At 41.3% G+C, this 18,487-nt stretch overlaps 1 protein-coding gene across 1 annotated transcript in view; it reads right to left on the bottom strand.

The window, feature by feature from the left end:
• LOC119739724 (slit homolog 2 protein-like) overlaps positions 1 to 18,487 on the bottom strand; it is a 69,450-nt gene that overhangs the window by 21,588 nt on the left and 29,375 nt on the right. The window contains exons 8-13 of the mRNA XM_038214754.1: positions 17,261 to 17,404; positions 16,785 to 16,856; positions 2,800 to 2,963; positions 1,529 to 1,679; positions 1,110 to 1,184; positions 209 to 280 (exon numbers count right to left, since the gene is read on the bottom strand). Coding sequence (XP_038070682.1) covers positions 209 to 280; positions 1,110 to 1,184; positions 1,529 to 1,679; positions 2,800 to 2,963; positions 16,785 to 16,856; positions 17,261 to 17,404 — 678 coding nt within the window. The remainder of the gene's footprint in view (positions 1 to 208; positions 281 to 1,109; positions 1,185 to 1,528; positions 1,680 to 2,799; positions 2,964 to 16,784; positions 16,857 to 17,260; positions 17,405 to 18,487) is intronic.

Here is an 18,487-nt window from a genome sequence, read left to right as displayed (position 1 = left end):
AGGGTGCTGCATACAGCTTGAATGCTGCCACTTGACAATGACAAATGCAGGACATGTAACTGCACTTTTGATGTGGGTCAAAAACGTGTTCTACTACATAGTGAAGAGTGACTAATCTATTGGTAGCATTCAGCCTAAGGGAACCAATCACAGACATGAAACCAAAAATGGAATAAGTGGTACTCGATGGGACGATTAAAAGGCTTACAGTTCAAAAAGGTTGGCAGCCCCCTCGAACGCTCCTTCCTCTATGATGGAGATGCGGTTATTGCGGAGATCCCTGTAATGGATGTGGGATAAAAACAAATTAGTGCTATTGGACAGATGGGATGGAATGGAGGGAGGGGCTGATGGGAAGGGCGGAGCTTAGTTTATTTAAAGAGGGGGTTTTTCTCATTATGCTAATTTCTTTTCAACATTTTCAGTTGAACGATCCACTGAGCTTTGCCGAATGCTGTTTTGACAAATCGTGGGCTGTGATTTAAGGTCAAACACACATGCACAAATGTCAGACACGCGTGTACGACACACAAAGGGAGAACAACAGATCCCAGTCCTCCGGAAATGTGTCTTTTGTTGGAAACGGTCCTCTGTAGTAACTTTGTGTGCTTAGTCTATGGGAGAGTGTTATATTACAGGGACAAAGGGAAACACAAAGCATTGTCCTCGAGAGTATAGTAAAACAAGAGTGTATAACACGCAGTATGGCATCAGAGAGGGCCACATGTTGTAGCCAAAGTGTGCAGTGGGCGTGGCTAAATGGATCAGTCCATGTAAACATTTGACGAGGCTTTCAAGAAAGATTTATTGGCCCGATGGGCAGGGGTAATAAAATATCCGGTCACGTTTATCGACATAATGAGCCAGCTAGTCAAGTTCTCCTCTGGAATCCTGAAGCCCCTCGACGAAAAGGTCGTCCCAACATGACCCTGAAAACATCCATCGAGCTAGAAACTGGTCTGAGTGGTCCATCTCTTTCCAACACTATGCTCGACAGGGACAGTTGGGCCCAACTCATCAAGTCATCATGAAAATGAGTGAATGAAGAAGAATAAAATATCGCTACATTTCAAATATATTGCGAGGCTACTGAGAAAGTTTTCACTTACAGTTTGCTGAGGTTGATCAAGTTGAGAAACTTTCCACCAGCAGAAATGCGGGATATGTCATTGTCATTCAGGAGTCTAGAGGGGAGAAAACATAAAATAACAAATATTACTTCAAAAATAACTTCAAAAATAGGCATTTGCTACATTACAATTCAATTTCAATTTCAATTTATTTCAATTTCAATTCAATAACATTTATTTCCAAATAACCATGAGAACAAGAAGTCATCAAGAATATATTGTATTCAATTGTATATACAATGTATATACAATTGAATTTAAATATTTTTATTATGATTTTTCTATTCATTGGCATTTATACATTCTTTTCATTAACAGGTTGATTCAAATGATGAGTTTTCGTACACTTTTTGCATATGGTCTTATTTTTATGTTTTTTTTATGTAAGATGTACTCACAGCTCAGTCGTGTACGTGGGTATGTTGTCAGGTACAGAGTGGAACCCTCGGTTCGAGCAGTCCACGATCGTTCCGCTGCAACTACACGATTCAGGACAATCGGAATCGATGAAACAATCCCCAGCATGCATGGTGCGTTGGTATTCCGCATCTGAAAGAAAAATGCCATTGGTGAAAAATCAGAAAAATTTCTGTATAAAGTAAAACAAGAGTAGAAAGTCAAAAAAACAGGCATGTGTTCCACAGTTCCAATAGGCGTATGTTGCCACGTTTGCTAACTCCCCAAAAAGCATGACTTATTAAACACATACCTTTGAATGATTCAATATCTGAAAGGACCAAATAAGGCACAACTCTACTAAAGATGTCATTTCACATTTGTGGAGGGCAGTCTCAGTACTTGCGGGTAAAACTAATGGGGACTGTTGTGAACTTAAACCAAATTAAAGTCCAGTGCGGACAGCCGGTAAACTTCCCAAATTGTCAAGTGTCAATGTTGATTGTAAGCTTTACGGTCTGCACCAGAAAGTTTTACAGGGCCAACTGGGTCACGGGAAATTACCTTGTTAGTTGTTTACTAACGAACGACTTTCTGAGGTCTACAATAAATCCACGTGCGGACGCAATCCAAGCGCGGTAGAACAACCAAAATGGAATGTTAACAATCACACACTTTAACTTTTTACAAAATAAGTCCAATGTGAACGTGTCTTAAAGCTACAGTCCATCATTTGCAGCTATCCAAAAAGTAACTGACATAATTATTGTTGAAAAACATACTTAGTTGAAAGATAGTAAGGGGACTAAACTCCCTGTGAAATTATTCTTTCTTGCATGCTGTCATTTTAACGAAATCAACGAAAGAAGGCCTTTCCAACGGTGTCCGTTAGTAGTTTGTTTTTTTTATTTGAGAAGCGAGCGCAAGCGTTTGCATGACACACATGAGTGCGGTTGCTATAATTCGTGGGATCGGTGCGCGACATCGCGTAGCTGCAATCGGCTCAGTGAGAACGTGTCTCGGATGCTGAATTCAGGCCCAATTCAAAATATGATTCAGCAACTTTTGATTTGAAATCGAGATCCTAGAATGCTGGTTTTTTTTCAGAATATACTGCTGAAGCTGAGCTGAAACTTCATCAGGTTAGTTGTTCAGCACCATTCTTAAGATTTTGACATTTGTTGCTTCAAACAAACAAAATGCACAAATTACAAATGATGGACTGTACCTTTAAGACTCTGGACACATAACAGACACATCCATTCTGCCTCACCTTTGCATTTGAACTTGATGCTCTTCATGCGATTGAGTCGCTTGCCCTCCATCCTGCGGGGGTTCTCGCAGCGGGCCCCGCTCTTCTCCACCGGGTTCTCCGCCAGGTATTCCACCAACCACTTGACGTTGCAGTCGCAGATCAGCGGGTTCCTGGCAAGATGCCTGCAAAGCCGGGAAGAGGGGGGCAAAGAGATGGGGGAGGCGCAAAGAGGAAGGTTGGGGAGGAGATGAAAAAGTAAGGAAAACTGTAATTTCAGTGATCTATAATAGTCATTTGTCAAGTCAGCGAAAATTGCATATGACATCATTACATCCCTCAAATACCACCGTGCACATGATTGACTTTGTCTTTGGTGTCGTGCTTTTCCTCGGCTGCAAAGCCATGTACTGCATCAGAACAACTGGTGGACAGCTCAACAGCAACACTGTATAAGATTTGAGGCTTTGCATGGTGGAGTATCGGTATCGTTTCGGTTTGCGGTAACACCATGTGGTAATAACTACTGCTTAGAAGATATTTAGTTCTGAAAAGAACTTGTCCTGCTTATTATCAACTTTCGCTAAGTAGTTTTTGTTCTGATAAGAACAGTCCTGCTTTAAGTTCTAAAAGAACTTGTCTTTGGTCTTAACAGTCTCCTGACGATGACTAGAGCAGGCTAGTTGAAACGTTGAGACCAAAGACAAGTTCTTTTAGAACTTAAAGCAGGACTGTTCTTTTCAGAACAAAAACTACTTAACGAAAATTGATAATAAGCAGGACAAGTTCTTTTCAGAACTAAATATCTTCTAAGCAGTAGTTATTACCACATGGTGTTACCGCAAACCGAAACAAGAGCAACACTGTACTTTACACAAAGATACAACAGTGTTCTACTGCCTTAAATTTTGCTCAATTAACCATAAATACTAAAAAAACGCAAACAATAATGTTTGGTAACTGTTATGCAAAAGCTGGTGCACAAAAAGCTAATGTGGAATGGGCTCCCTCAATGGTAAGAAAGGGAGAGTTGGGGGAGACCACTGGGAGAGACATTCAAACGCATTGCAGACAACGCCTGACGCTCGCGCGAAGATGCTATGGCTTTGTGCACTTCAGAAAAACATTAGTTATGCGTACTCTGCGCCAGTGTTGTAGTACTCGACTGCAGCACTACTTTGCACCATACGCGTGCAACCCAATGCGCGCACACAGTGTGGACCTCGAAAGTGGTCAAACAGCGCCCTCTCTTGATGTTCATGTGCAGAGCCCATAAGTTTTAGCTTGAAATGGGGCGGGAGTACAAACAGTGAAAGTGACACATTAACCCTCCTATGCAAACTTATATTCTGTGCCAAGTTGTCCTTTCGGTCAAAATCAATCAAGTGACTGTTTTTAACAGTTAAGAGCTCCCAGCCTACATAAAGCAGGATTGACTGACTGTGACTGTTTGTGTAACTTGATACAGCTATGCTTTGACTGTAGGTGATTGATAAGCCAGCTGTGCCTACCACTTGCCTGTTTTTGTCTGTTGACCAATTTGACCAATTTGACCAGTCACTGTGCTTGCGTGAAATGTGATCTGACCGTTGGTGACTAGCCTGTGTAAAAGGCATGGCAGGGAAACAGGATTGATTTTTCGACCGTCTCTGACTGTTCAGATAGCAGGAGGGTTAATTGCGAAGTCAGACAACGGGGCTGCTGCAGGCAGCACATGATTGTTTACTCCAAAAATTGTTTAATTTGCTTCTAGTCATGGATTAACCTGTCCAATCCCCACTGACACCAGACATCACAGGATTGTCTGGAGTGGACTAACAAAATATTTCCTCAACTGTAGCACACAGGACATTCAAGTAATTTGATTCATGTGCAAGGTTGCAGACAAACTAATTGGTCGGGAGACATTCCGCGGCTCCGTTATTGCCATGGCAACCATGTCCAGAAAGAAATGGCTGTAGGAACTGGAAGATTTCCCCCAAGATGTCCCTCAAGAATTAGTCGCTCCCCTCGTGTCACTTTGATGATGAGGGATTTCTATAGCCATCAAGAAGACATCAATGGATAAAAGGCTGAGTATACTGTCCATCGAACAGCAAGAGGCTTACTGTCCCCTCGGACAATACTGGGCCCAGTATTCCCAACAAGTTGACAGGTTTTTTTCATTCAATTCAGTTCATTTCAAGAGAGGCATTAGATTGAACACTACCAAAACAGAGTTTCTGAAGAAGGCAGCATTTTAAACGAGGCAGTGCAAACGCTGACAGCAACTGTTTATTCCTTTTGATTGTGGAACTGAAAAAGGAAGGTGACACTTTTACTGATCTGGGGACAAATGATGAGCTTTAATCTCCCTTCAAAATCTCAAGGAGTTTCAGCGATGCAGCCCTTGTGAATTCTCAGACTAACAAAAAATCAAGCTGCCCTTTTAAGACGTTAATTCGTCAGTTTTTTTGTACTTATCCACACCGAAAAACAAGCAGCCCCAGGCATTTTGACAACCGAGCATGGAAGAAGCGATACTTTATTCAGCTTTTTGTAGGATCGCTGCTATTGTGGAGTCCTGAAAGGTATTAAATTCAGACCAAATTAATTGGGTGCTGGCTGTCGAGCTTTTCCAATTGCAAACACTCTAGCTGTTAAGTGTGTGTTAAGTTCCGGTTTAGACATGCTTTAAGTCCGAGTATGAAACAAGTGGTTATGAAAAGGTAAGATTGGCAAATGACATGAGGTTTTTTTTAAGTAATAAAAAATGGGTCAGTACTGAATGAAATGAAGAAATTTAACCAGTTCGCGCCCGTATTAATTTGACATTGATATTTCCGGCCTCACTCGCTGCGAGTGGGTGGGCCGCAGACAGGTATTTCTGGCATCGCTCGTCGCATGTGATCCATCATCCGTTCCGAATACCGCAAAACCTTTGCGTGTAAAGACATAACCCACTTAGACCATGTACTGCCCCAAACCGCCCTGCCTCTTACTCCTTATACCGCCCCAAACCGCCCCAGCTCGCTATGGTATTATGGATTTATCAAGGAGTAAATACTATGTAGTACAATCTAAAACAAACTTACAGCTTTGCTAAAAGATGAGATTTGAAGGTTTGCATGGTGGAAAGATACTAAGACAAGATAAGTTTGCGGTAGCACCATGTGAATAAATCTCTTTTGTGAGTATGTGTGGTTCTGAAAAGAACCAGAGGGACTCAACGTTTCGAACAGTATGCTCTGCCCGTCGTGCTAAAAGGTGAGAGTTCAAGATTCAAGCTGAGGACAAGTTAAAGTTCAAGCGAGACTTCCGTGACTTTGAGAAATCGCACAAGGACAGAAGTCAGCAATTTTTTTTAATCGAACCGACGTTACTCATGAGGTACAGGAACTGAATTGGTGAATCCCAGACAAACCTGGAACACAACGAATTGCATCACGATGAGTAATCCTGCACTGTTAGCATTCCCCCTTTTTTTTTTGGAAGGGGGAGGGAGGGAGTAGCTGGTGCCTGCAGCCAACCCCCTAGGTCCCTTCCCAATTTATGCTTAGGTTCAGGTTCCATTCTTTCCGGTTCCTCTACCGTGACCGGGGCCATTGGGGTGTACACTAATCAATCCCCTGGAGGAGGAGACACGGCGTGCTGATGGATGCGTTGCAGCACCTATGTTTGCAGTCTCTTGGAAGGGAGGGAGAAAGGCCAGGAGGTGGTGGGGGGGGGGAGGAAATTTAAAACAGGAAGGGAAGAGGGAACGATTAAGGAATAAATGGATAGCTGATAAGCACTCCAGAATGAAACTCATAAAACTTGCGACAAAATTAGGTCAAACCTGGCAAAACTATTGAATAGATTTTTGATTTGGAAACCAGGGCCCAATTTCATAGGCTCTACCTACCACAGATTTCCGTGCTTATACGATCACCATTCTGCGCTAACAGCGCAAGCAAAACAATTATGTGCTCAATAACCCTGTAAGCACAGAATCCTTACTTACAGGAGGTATGCATGCACAGGAGTACAAATCCTTTTTACTTGCGAAAAATGCTTACCGTAAGCACAGAATTGTCTGCTATAGTAAGCGGAGATTTTCCGCTAATAGTAGGCAGAGCTATGAAATTGGAGCCAGATCTGAAAATTAACCCGGTAAGTTTAACAGCTGACAACTAAATAACACTGATGACAACTGTCTGTTTCACAGTCGTCTGTGAAGTACCCAATCCAATTTTGATTTTGAAATCAGACAAAAATAAACTTGATATGTTTCACAGCTGAAAAGTAACTACTAAGAGAGTTGTAGATTCTTTTGACAATTTTTCGTCATACAGTCATCTTTGAAGTATGCAATCCTTTTGAAGTCACTATCCTGGGGTTTTTTTTTTTTTTTTGCTTCTTCCTCAGACTCATTCCATTTGAAAAAATTCAGATATTTTCCAGCAGTTATAATAATTATCAATTCATTTCAAATTCGCACAAACATATTTTGGCTAAACAAACAGCACTTTGCAGTTGTTTTGGGAAGTGAGGTTGGTTTTCCGGTTGATCGCCCTCCACTGTGACCCAGGTTCAAATCCAATTCAGGCTTGCATGTCGATTGCATTTTTTAGTACCTAGCTGATTCTACATTTACCCAAAGTTTTCATCTGAGGTTTGCCTCCCACCCCTAAACTGTACATTTCTTCACCGTCTTTACTCCGCAGGTTCCATCAGGCTTGGGAGCTATGGTGCAAATGGATGCTTTCAAAGAATTCTTGGTTTTCATTACCAAATATAACTAAAATAAAATGATCCTTTACCGTAGGAACATAACCTTTAAATGGATAGACAAAGTTCCAGGTTTTATATACAAGTCACAGTGTATATAATGTGGTGCTTATATAGCGCTTTATACCTATAAGGTGTCAAAGTGCTTAACAATTATTATCCCTCTTCATCAGGAATAAGACCAGTTTTCTGCAGCAGCTCAAGATCAGTGCAATTTGGTCTCTACCTTCACAGGTACCCATACTCCTGGATGGAGAGAGGCAATCGTAGCAAAGTGTCTTGCCCAAGAACACAAGCACCACGTTCCCTGTTAGGATTCGAACCCACGTATCACAGCACATGAGTCGAACACCATAATCATTGGACCACAGTGCCCCCATGTAAGCATTGTTGAATAATGCAGGAAAAAACCTCAATTAAAGCACATTTCCTATGAAATTTCAATCATGTTTTGGAAAGTTTCGCCAAAAGGCCAAAAAAAAAAAAAAAATCTTCAAGATTCTGACTCATTTGACTGTGGGCTACCTCGTACTCGCTAATCCGAAAATCCCCTAAGAGCCCAAAGGGAGAAAAATTGTTTTGAACACTGGGAATTGACCCTTTCACGCAAACACTTCATATGCTGCCAATGGGAAAGGGAGGAGGGGAGATATTTCATCGTGTTGATCCAGGTTTTTCTGTCAATTCCAGCAAAAATTGTCTGGAGACATTTTCTGACTCATCCTAAATCCTGTAATCTCCTTGCCAACACAGACCAAAGCTCCTTTTGAAATGCATTGGGAATTGCGGAAACTGTGTTCTGCCAAATTTTTCTTACAGTAATTGATCAAAGCCACATAGCTGTGCGTATAAAGAGCTGCCTGTAGATGATTTAAGACAATGACGTGAGACTAAGTGAAAGCGACGCCTTGAAGTACCTCAATAAGGATTTCCGGACTCCGTGACAGACCAGTTTGAAACAGTTGGGCTTAAAATACATCCTGTTCTTTTCTTTTTTTATGAATGAATGGTTGGAAAGTCTAAAAATAGGCCAAAGCCACAAACAAATTAGAATCAAGATCTTGAGATGCAGACGTCTTGATAACGAATAACTAATAGTATTTCAGAACTTCCAACTCTGACCTCCGTTTAAATTGAAACAGCTGAAGTCTCCACAATCAATCTGGAGTCATAATCTCAAATTGTCTTTTCTCAGTTGCAATTTGTGAGATGGTTTTGAAGTATCCAGTTGCTAATTAAAGATGGAACTACATGTATGATAAACATCCCATTCTATCAATTGGAAGGTCATGTAAAAGAGATCTTCCATCGAACACCATTAATCAATATCGACTTGTTTCCCAGTCCAATTAAACATTGATCAATTCCCATTTTCAGACGGAAGGATAAGACAGGTTGGGTTAGGGCTTGCAAATGGCTTTCAATTAGAACAACCAGTTATTAATGCTTTTCAAAGTTTTTTCCTTCATAAAGCTAGTTGACACACATTTGCTGAAACTGTACCTGTACAGGGTGAGTAAAAAAAACCGAAACCCATACGTCGGGACCATTTTTTTTGTGAAGTTCTGCATGTAGCACTTTCAAATCTAGGATATGAAAGCCCAATTCATAAGCTTTCTTTTAGTACAAAATTATTCAAATCACTCATGTACTTTTTAAGATTCTGTCCACGGATCACAAAAAAGTTCAGTGCTCTTTCAGCAAAACGAAAAAGAATCACATAGGGATGTGTGTGAATTGTTTTCGTTTTGATGAAAAGAACGCACGCCTTTTGTGTGATCCGTGGACAGAACTTTAAAACGGTGGTTGTGTTTAAAACTACGTAACTTGAAATTACTAGAGTGATTTGAATGATTCTTGAACTAAAAGAAAGCTTATGAATTGGGCTTTTATATCCTAGATTTTGAATGTGCTACATGCAGAACTTCACTTAAACAATGGTCCCGACATTTGGGTTTCGTTTTTTTTACTCACCTGTACTACGGTTCACAGTTGATAGTACGTTTAATATCAGTTGTAAGCCTACCAAATAATAAGTAACTGAAATTGTCGCAAGTCCGGTTCCGAATCACATTCAAAGACTTTTGAACTTCGAATCTCAGATTTTGCAAGACGGATTCTGCGCTGACTGGCCTTTGAAAATCATCCAACTACAATATATGACTAAATATACCGCATACGACCTCCGGTGCTGCAATGAATCATTGGCTACCTGCAGCAGTAAAGACAGCAGGAGATTTGTACTATAATTGCCCATAAGCTAATTGATTGCTCCCAAACGAGCCGACATCCTGTTTTCTTGCACGGGGCTGCTACGCGCACCGGTGCCGCATATAGTTCCAGGCCCAATTGCATGATGGTCTTGATTAAGTGCACCCGAGACTTTGACTGTCGATCAAAATTCGTCCACCCCAAAAAAGAAAGAACGAATGGGGAAAAAAAGAAAAGAATTCGGCTAGCGAAGGTTTCTCGACTGAGGTCAGACAACAGCATGAGATTTGTATACCGCGATAGCCTCGGGCTAGTTTGGTCTGCAGGAGTAGACTGGTGCCGTGCTTGGCGTGCACCATTTTTACCTAATCCTTTCAACAAGGGGAGATACTCCATACAGGAGGCGTGATACCAGACTGCTTTGCCCGACTGAATATCCCAGGTGGATGGAGTGAGTAATGCGAGTGAAAACACGGAGATTCAGGAACGCTCGTCTGACAAGTCAACATGATTCTTGCTGGTAATCCCCTACAAGAAAATCCCCACGACCTCCCTCAGGAAAAAAAGGGGTAGACTGCAAGGAGGAACACAACTACTATCAGTGGACCCCCTGTTGTTCAAGGCGATATCAAACTGGGGCAAAATAAATCCAAACTGACTACTCAGAACTTTCTCGCATCCCCCACTACCACCGCCACCGGGTAGAATTTCAAAACAATGTCGTTGCCATCTCTCCCTGATACCCGAAACTCTTTTTGAAAGGAAAAAAAAATAACTAAATAAAATAAAAGAGAACAGAATCACATGCAGTCAACAACTCTTGTTCTCACTTGTTCGAGACTTCTAGTGAGAATAAAGTTTTGCCGTTGAAATTTCAATCCAAAGAGCTTTTGCTCGGAAAATTTGCTTCCAATTCAGAAAATGCTATACCATTGCAAAAACAGGCATTGAAATTGCATTTTGGCAGAGGCCCATTTTGTGATACTGTTACCCCTGATGGACAGGCTTATAGATATTTCTGGATCCATCCTCCCACGAAGATAGCATATTCTTTGCTGAGAATGTGTCAGTTTTCCAGAGACCACAGATTCCCCCAGAAGACTCTACCTCATTAATTTTTAGAACATGAATTCTATTCTCTGACCAGCCAGGTCAAATTACCCTACATGGCAAATCACCCTATTTCTCCCCATATATCATCAGTTGATTCAAACCTTTTGGGGAGGAATAACTTGGCAAGGGAATTATGCAGAAGGACTGGGGGGAAAAAGGGGGATACATTTTTGACTTTGACACAAAAGTCCTCACTAAAAGCCAAGATGCCTAGTTTTTTTTTCAACTTGATGCAATCCAAAGACTCTTTTTTTTCCAGATCAATAGAGGGCTTTTAGTCCACCGTTCACTGTTTTAAGTGTCAACAACAAACGGAACTTTCTCGAAGACAGGGAATGCAGTTCAAACAGGCGAGGCAAGTATCATCACAAGATGATTTCCTCAACAGTTACAGGTAGGGGCACAGCAGACACCGCGCAGGTATCAAGTCAACTTTTAAACTTGAATAATAGTTCTTCACAAGTAACCTCGAATTCACAGGATTTCTAGTTTATCCTGCATGCCATAAGCTATTCGGCTGATCTGTCTTCAGTGAAGGCAGCTTGACTATCACTTACATCAGTTAGTCTGGTAAAATACAAATATTGGCATGTATAATGCACCAAAATAAGTAAGACACCAGACTTTTTACTTCTCTTGAATTTCAAGCTTGTCAAATCTCAATATTCTAACCAACCTTTCAAAATAAAATAATAAACTTGAATTAATCCAAGAATTTCCATTCACAAACATCAACACAGAAATCCACACAAAACTTAGTCAGGGTTCCAAATTGAAAATTAGTTGACAAACTGGAGATGAGTCTGAATCATGCCAGTGCGTTACACCCAACTGATAAAGAGGCCCTTGAGACACGGATATCAGAGCGCATAACCCTTCATTTTTACCCGAGGCTACGCCTAACGATTAAGATCGGAGGATGATGAGCATTCGTTTCCTCTTTCAAGTTCAAACTATGATTCGTCTTCCTGCTCGTGCAAATATGATGAATCGCACATGTGGGTGAAAATGACGCGATGCATTATGGAGGATTTAGGTTCGGTAGCAGAGGGATTAGAGAGATTTGACTTCAAGATTTATCGGACCGATGTTTCTGGCGGACTTAATTGGGTTGTTTTGGGGAAACAAAAATACCCTTCCGTAATTCTCAATTTCAATTTAATTTTTCTCGGTCAATCGTGTCTCGGTTGAAGAAATGATGATTTTTAGCTACCTTCCTCTATCCTACAAAATCCTACAAAACCTCTTGTAGCCAATTTCAGGAAACCGTTTATGAGTCATTCGGAACATTTTTCTTTTGCTGCTTTGTGGTTTGAAGGATTTTTTTTTCCGAGGGAAAATATAGCCCGACTTGCAACTCCCATAGCAAAGTATGTGCCCAAAGCAAATATGTGGTATGAAAAAAAAAAAATCGCTACCGGGCCATTATCAAACTCTCGAGACTGACATATGGCAATAGACAGCAATCATGTCCATGTGTCGATAATGGGGGCTGGAGAAATCAATGAGCCATCAACATTGATATGTGGTGACTCTGCCATTAAACCTTGTACAGCTGAGGTAATGGCCTGAAATATATTGCACGAGGTGATCCCGTGTGATTTGTGTACATGTATCTACTATGAGACCCTCAGGCATTTCGATGACTGCATATCGTCTGACGCGATGCGTCAAGCTCTACAAGGCATTATGCTTTGCGTATTGTCTCTTATTTTTCTGTGTTTGAACGAACGTTTACTTGTACATGTACGATATACTTCTGTCGTGCACATTTTTTCCTCAGGTTTACATGTATAAAGGGAATGAATTTGTGCTTGGACAATTTAAAACAAGTACGTTCGTCTCCAGCCATATTTGGCCACCAGGCTCCCAGCTGGTTTTAAACGTACTTGTTTAAAACTGGCCAAGCACATATTTATTCCCATTCATAAATACCTTTCAGTCAAAAAGTCAATAGGGCCTATACAAGTCAAAAATTCACAAACAACAATTTTATTCAACAATTTAATTCATGTTTTGTGACCCCTCTGGCAATGCCATGGTATGTGCCTCGCGCGCGTAGTCCCTAAAATCTCCTTATATGGAAATTGGCGCGTATGCGGCGCGTACTGCGCGATGTGGCCGTGCAGAACGCGGGAATTGAGTTTAAACCAGCCGGTGTTTTAGCAGCGATTTAAAACCATCCACGTGACGGGCTCTCGACCAAAAAGAAAGGGTAAACAGTCTCAGGTATTTATGAATATTTTTAAAACACTGAACGGAATTTCAAAAGCTAATCACTGGAAAGCTGTGTGGAGGCAACTAGCCAACATTCTGAATGTGCAAACGTTTGGAAATAACACATCTATTCATCAAGCTTTGAAAAGTTTGACCAAAATCTGGAACAGCCGCCCAGTTTCGTTAAATATTCATAAATCTCGAACAGCTTAAGACAAACAAGGAAATCCAGAGGAAACAGCTTCCCTCGGGCACAGCTCCAAAAGCAGACGTGTTTTTCAGCCTCAAGGACAGACTAACTGGACAAGTGATAATTACGAGCATCCTACAAATGTGCAATTTAAAAAGAAAAAAATTGAACCACGATGAGTTTTATTTTAAGCTTCCGTAAAGAGCCGTCCGTGCGATGCTTTTCTAATACTAATACAAACAGTCTGTGAATACTTCAATCTCAGCACGTGGTTTATTTCATATGTCTACACATTTACTTTCAACAAAATCTGACAGTTTTTAAAGACCTGAACAACAAATTGAGAGAGGGGGGAGGGGAGATTCCACAGAGGCGAAGGGGGCCAGTCTAAGGGGGCTATGTTATCTTTCGACCCATGCACACGCAGGAAATTTCGTATTACACTTTTTGCCGCACATGGGATTAACTGGCACGGCTGGATGGCCTGGGCTCCCTTTTAGAAGGTTTTAGAAGTGGGACTACTTCAAAGTGACGTTGTCTGTCTCGTGCCATCACTTGTGTTTTTCTAAAAGTGTTTACACGGTTAACAGAAAAGGGTATCTTTTTTCAGTTCTTTAAATGTCTTGTTTGAAGAAAAACAATGTTCAAGGGGGCTAGAGTATCAGTAAACCCACCGTGACACATGTCGCTGGTGGTTACTATTGCTGAAGTAAAACACAAGGATCGCCAACAAGTGTACTTGTCTAGTCCTTTTTTTGTGAGTCCTCATGTATATTGAAATGGGTGCTTGTCTGTTTAAGACACACATACTGCTGGAAACTCTCTACGGACACGACAGATAAAAATAGCAGACAGTTTTGAAAACAAGTCGGAAATCCCACATGAAAATTCCCCAATGAGTAAGTTGACATTTTAACCAGTTCTTTTAAGAAATGATTTTCCTTAACCTTTCATTTGACTGACTTACTGATTTATTTTTTTCGGACATAAATTGAATGAGACTTAATTGTGGATTTAGCATTTGTTCAAAAGTTTGCAAGTCGGAGCAAAGTGAGTCATGGTTAAGAGGAATAAAACTATCACCATAAAAATGCACTGCCCGACTTCCTTTGCATGCAAATGTCTGAGTGTTGATATAGTGTCTCTCCACGGACTAATTTGTTGGTAGATTGAGCGATGTTGGCAAAAAGGCGATTGGCGACCCTAAATAAGCACCAGATACAAAAAAGTTAACCCGAAATGTCGAAGATCATTTTAACTGCTCCCTTGCACCTTTTGTCGTGGTGAAATCTTTAATGGCGATACTGGGGGAAAAAAATCTTTTGAAGGATATTTTCTGGTGCATTTAATCTTTGCAATGAAACTTGTAGGATTATCTCCTAGAGTTAATCTCCACTATGCAGGGTGGGGTGATGCTTGAGAGGGAATGGGGATTCTCCTCCTGAAGTGGGTACCGATGAACAGGGAGCCGGGGAATCAGAAACTGTGAGATTAAAGCTGACAATCGCATACACGACATGGGGCATGTCGTCATCATCTTCTTTTGACATGATCCTTCTTTGGTTAAAGCTGCTTTCTTTCTTCCCGATGACAAGCACAGACCGGCTTAAATCTCTGGGACCAATCAGGCTATAAAGGCCTTAACTTTCTGACTCAGACGCCAAAGGAAAAAGGACCAAAAAACTTAAATATCAAGCCACTCATCGCGTGCTAACAGGGAGCAGAATCTTTGTCCCCTCTGCGACCTTGGGGTTTTCTTTTCCAAGATTTGGACAAATTTCTGACAAACTTTTTTTTGTGCCGCGCTACCATTCTAAGCTGACGGATAAGCGTTACCTAAACGGGTACTGTTTAAGAGTGGCATGTTAAGGTGCTTATTATGGCAGAGATAATCTGCTTTTTTAAAAAGAGGTTAAATGGCTTCTTGATATGTACACTTCTTGACTTTTGTCACAATTTTGTTTCCCCCAGGAGAACACTATAATGCACGTTTCCAGTTATTCTAAGTCACTAGAAAAATACACTCTGCATTTTTAACAAGCCAAGCAAGAAAGTCTTATCCACCGGCTAAAAGGTGGAGAAAATAAACAAGAGGGACATCCTTGCAAACCAAAATGACCAACGCTGTACCGTTTGCAGTTTTCTGCCCCTGGCTCGATGCAGCCATGATGCGACAGTGCTTAATAATTCAGAACAATGAGACGGTTGGTTTACAGCTCGGCACTGTTTCCAGCGGCCAGACAAAAGTAACTCTTTTTTGAATCCCTAGAAAAGTGCAGGATTATCCCCCCCCCCCTTAGCTGTTATTGCCGAGGTCTAAACCTTGTATCGGCTTGGGTTCTTTCTTAGGGCCGTCTTTGGTAGTCTAAGGTTTGGAGACTGTGGAAAGTGTCTGCTAGAATCTCGAGTCTTTTCAGCTTTTCAGAGAAGAGATGCTACTGACTGCACTAAGTGTCTCGAGTTGCAACACTATTATTGCCAACTTGAGAAGGTCTTGTTTACAACTTACAAGGCTCTATACGGTGTATACTGTTAGGGCCAGTCAAATTGCTCTTTAGCATATATCACTCTTTCAAAAGACAACTACAGCATATTGAGTGTTGGAAATCAGAGAAAAAGAACAGAAATCATGTCGATGAGGAGAGATGACTCTGAGCCATAACAGGTCTGAAAGTGAAATAAATACCCTGTTTGATTTTAACGTACATTGTAAATTGGCCGGGTCCCTAAAAGGAAAAGTCCAATAGGCATACTATCAGACATACAGAACCCAATGACAAGCCAGGGCAACACTGTACTGACGTTATAGCACCCTCTATTGAGACAATTAAAGAGATGGCAGGCAACTTCCATGCCAGACAGCCAAGATGCAGAGTGCTCTGTGCGAATGATTTCTGACTAAAGATGAATGAAACTTTAATGTACGCTGTGCATCATTTGTTAACACCTGTTACAGAGGGCTAAGTCCACTACAGGTGTACGGCGGTACAACGTTTCCAAAAGACTGTGACGAGCACAAAACTGATTGCACAGCGACACATGTCCACTTTGATCAACAATTACAGACCACAACCTAGTCACCAGTTCCGTAAATGACCGCGAAATGTAAGACAGGAACGGCTAATTAGACAACGATTATTGGGATTTGCATGTAGGTCAGCCGGATCGCTGGCGACAACACACTTTAAGACGCCTAACAAGACTTACGTCAATCAAAACACTGACACACACACGAGTGGCCCGATTCCGTCGGAACACACTTCCAACACAAACATTTGTCTGACTGCTAATCTACGTCGCGTGCACACTTTTATTAAATTTGTAGTTTTTGCAAGGTGCAGGAATCGCGCCGCCAAACGGTGATCGATGCCAAATTTCCTTGAATTTTTTTGGAGCCTAACATCACGAGAGGTTTGTTTAATGCCGCGGCCCCAGGTGTGTTAATGACTTAAGGTGGTCAACCTCTTAACATCGTATACACCTGCTGCAGATTAGTGGGGCAGAGAAGAAGGGAACCTGTACTCACATGGTCTGAAGGTTGCGGAGGGGAGCCAGGGTTCCGTTGGCGAGCGACATGATCTGGTTATCGTACAAGGACCTGTGGTGAAAAAAAAGTATTTTGTTACCATGCCATCAAATTGAATGTTACAAAACTTAAAGGGAATATATATACAACATTTGCTTTTGCTGTAATTTTCGGGAATGGATGGATTTGAGGTTAGTGTTTTACAGCAAATACTGTTACATTGACCTGTTTAAACTTGTGTGTTCATAGATACTGGAAAAACCAAGAAAAAAATTATGTTCTTGTAGTCTGGTTCCCTGACCCTACTTCAGATGAAACGGAGCATTGTCAGGGAACCAGTCTAGATGGCGTGCACGTTCACGGATGTGTAAACCGATTACAAACAAAATCTATATTTGGTAAATTGGGGATAGTATTTTGGGGGAAAAAAAACAGGTTTTTTTCCAACAATCGTCAGGAGGGAGGGGGTAACTTACAGCAAGTTTAGAGAGATGAGATCCTGGAAGAGATTGACTCGGATGCAGGAGATGTGGTTGGCGTTCAGGAGCAGCAACTGCAGGGAGGTCAGGCCTCGGAAGATGCCCTCCGGGAGATCGTTGATCTGGTTGCCATAGAGAACTCTGCATCCGTGAGACGGGGAGGAAAACGAGAGGAAGAAAAAAATTATTATTAAAACACAATGGAAGACGTTTAAAGGGACGGTTACAAAATCTGTAATGTTGAAGAAACCACAAGCTGACCTCAGCCAGCTGATAGGTTAAGTGGTAAGACATCTGCCCTAGTGAGCAGCACGTTATCTGTTCAAGTTATACCCGACCAGCTTTGTGAACATTTCTTTCACAAACTCTCCGATAATACTGAGCGTTTACAATTGATAACATTCATGTCGGTGAAGGGCAAACCTATTTCAAAATTTCACCTTGATGGAATAATTCCAAAACATTACTAAATGTGACTTTTCTGGCATACAAAAGGCTCAAGCTATCAAGGCTAATATGAATTTTATCTTAAAGTTACTTTAAAAAACCATGTTTTGCACACCCGGTATGTTGATGGAATCACCCCCAAAAAGTAGTAATACTCTTTACACAAGGGATTGGTCACCGGCACATGTTTTCAATTCAAAATGTTTCGTGATAACATAACTATTAAATCTTGTATTGAAATATCCTGAACTCTTACACATATCCTGAACACTTATCCTAAACACTTACCGGTAGTCGTTTCCCGGTATGTGTCAGGGAGGATTTACATATTATTGTAACCATTCATAGGGTGGGGTTTTTTTTTTGGGGGGGGGGGCTTTTTGGGTTTTTTTTGGTTTTTGAAATACTTATGATAAATCAAGCCTCTATGGCTATAGCCACTATCTCCAAAGACCAAAACCTTGTAAGGTTAACCACAAAGACACGCGGTTGCCCCGACACATCAGATGCCACATTTGTGATCTTTGTAGACTTTTGAAATTCAAGCTTGCCAAAATTCATCTCAAACGTTTTCTAGTCTTTTATCCATTTGCCCACGCCAGGTCAAGTAAGACAGAAGTACAGGGGGACAGTGATCGAAGTATCCGGCGAGGCTAGTGCTGTGATTGATGTGGGATCGGGAACTTCACAAAAGGCAGACACCTCATTTGTTTTTACACCCCGGCCTTATCACTTCAATCGGCCGGGATCAGGAAGTATGGCTTTAGAGCTTGGATC

Source organism: Patiria miniata, unplaced genomic scaffold (assembly GCF_015706575.1).
Source record: "Patiria miniata isolate m_02_andy unplaced genomic scaffold, ASM1570657v1 HiC_scaffold_4, whole genome shotgun sequence".
NCBI lineage: Eukaryota > Metazoa > Echinodermata > Asteroidea > Valvatida > Asterinidae > Patiria > Patiria miniata.
This window is presented reverse-complemented; position numbering and strand designations above follow the sequence as displayed.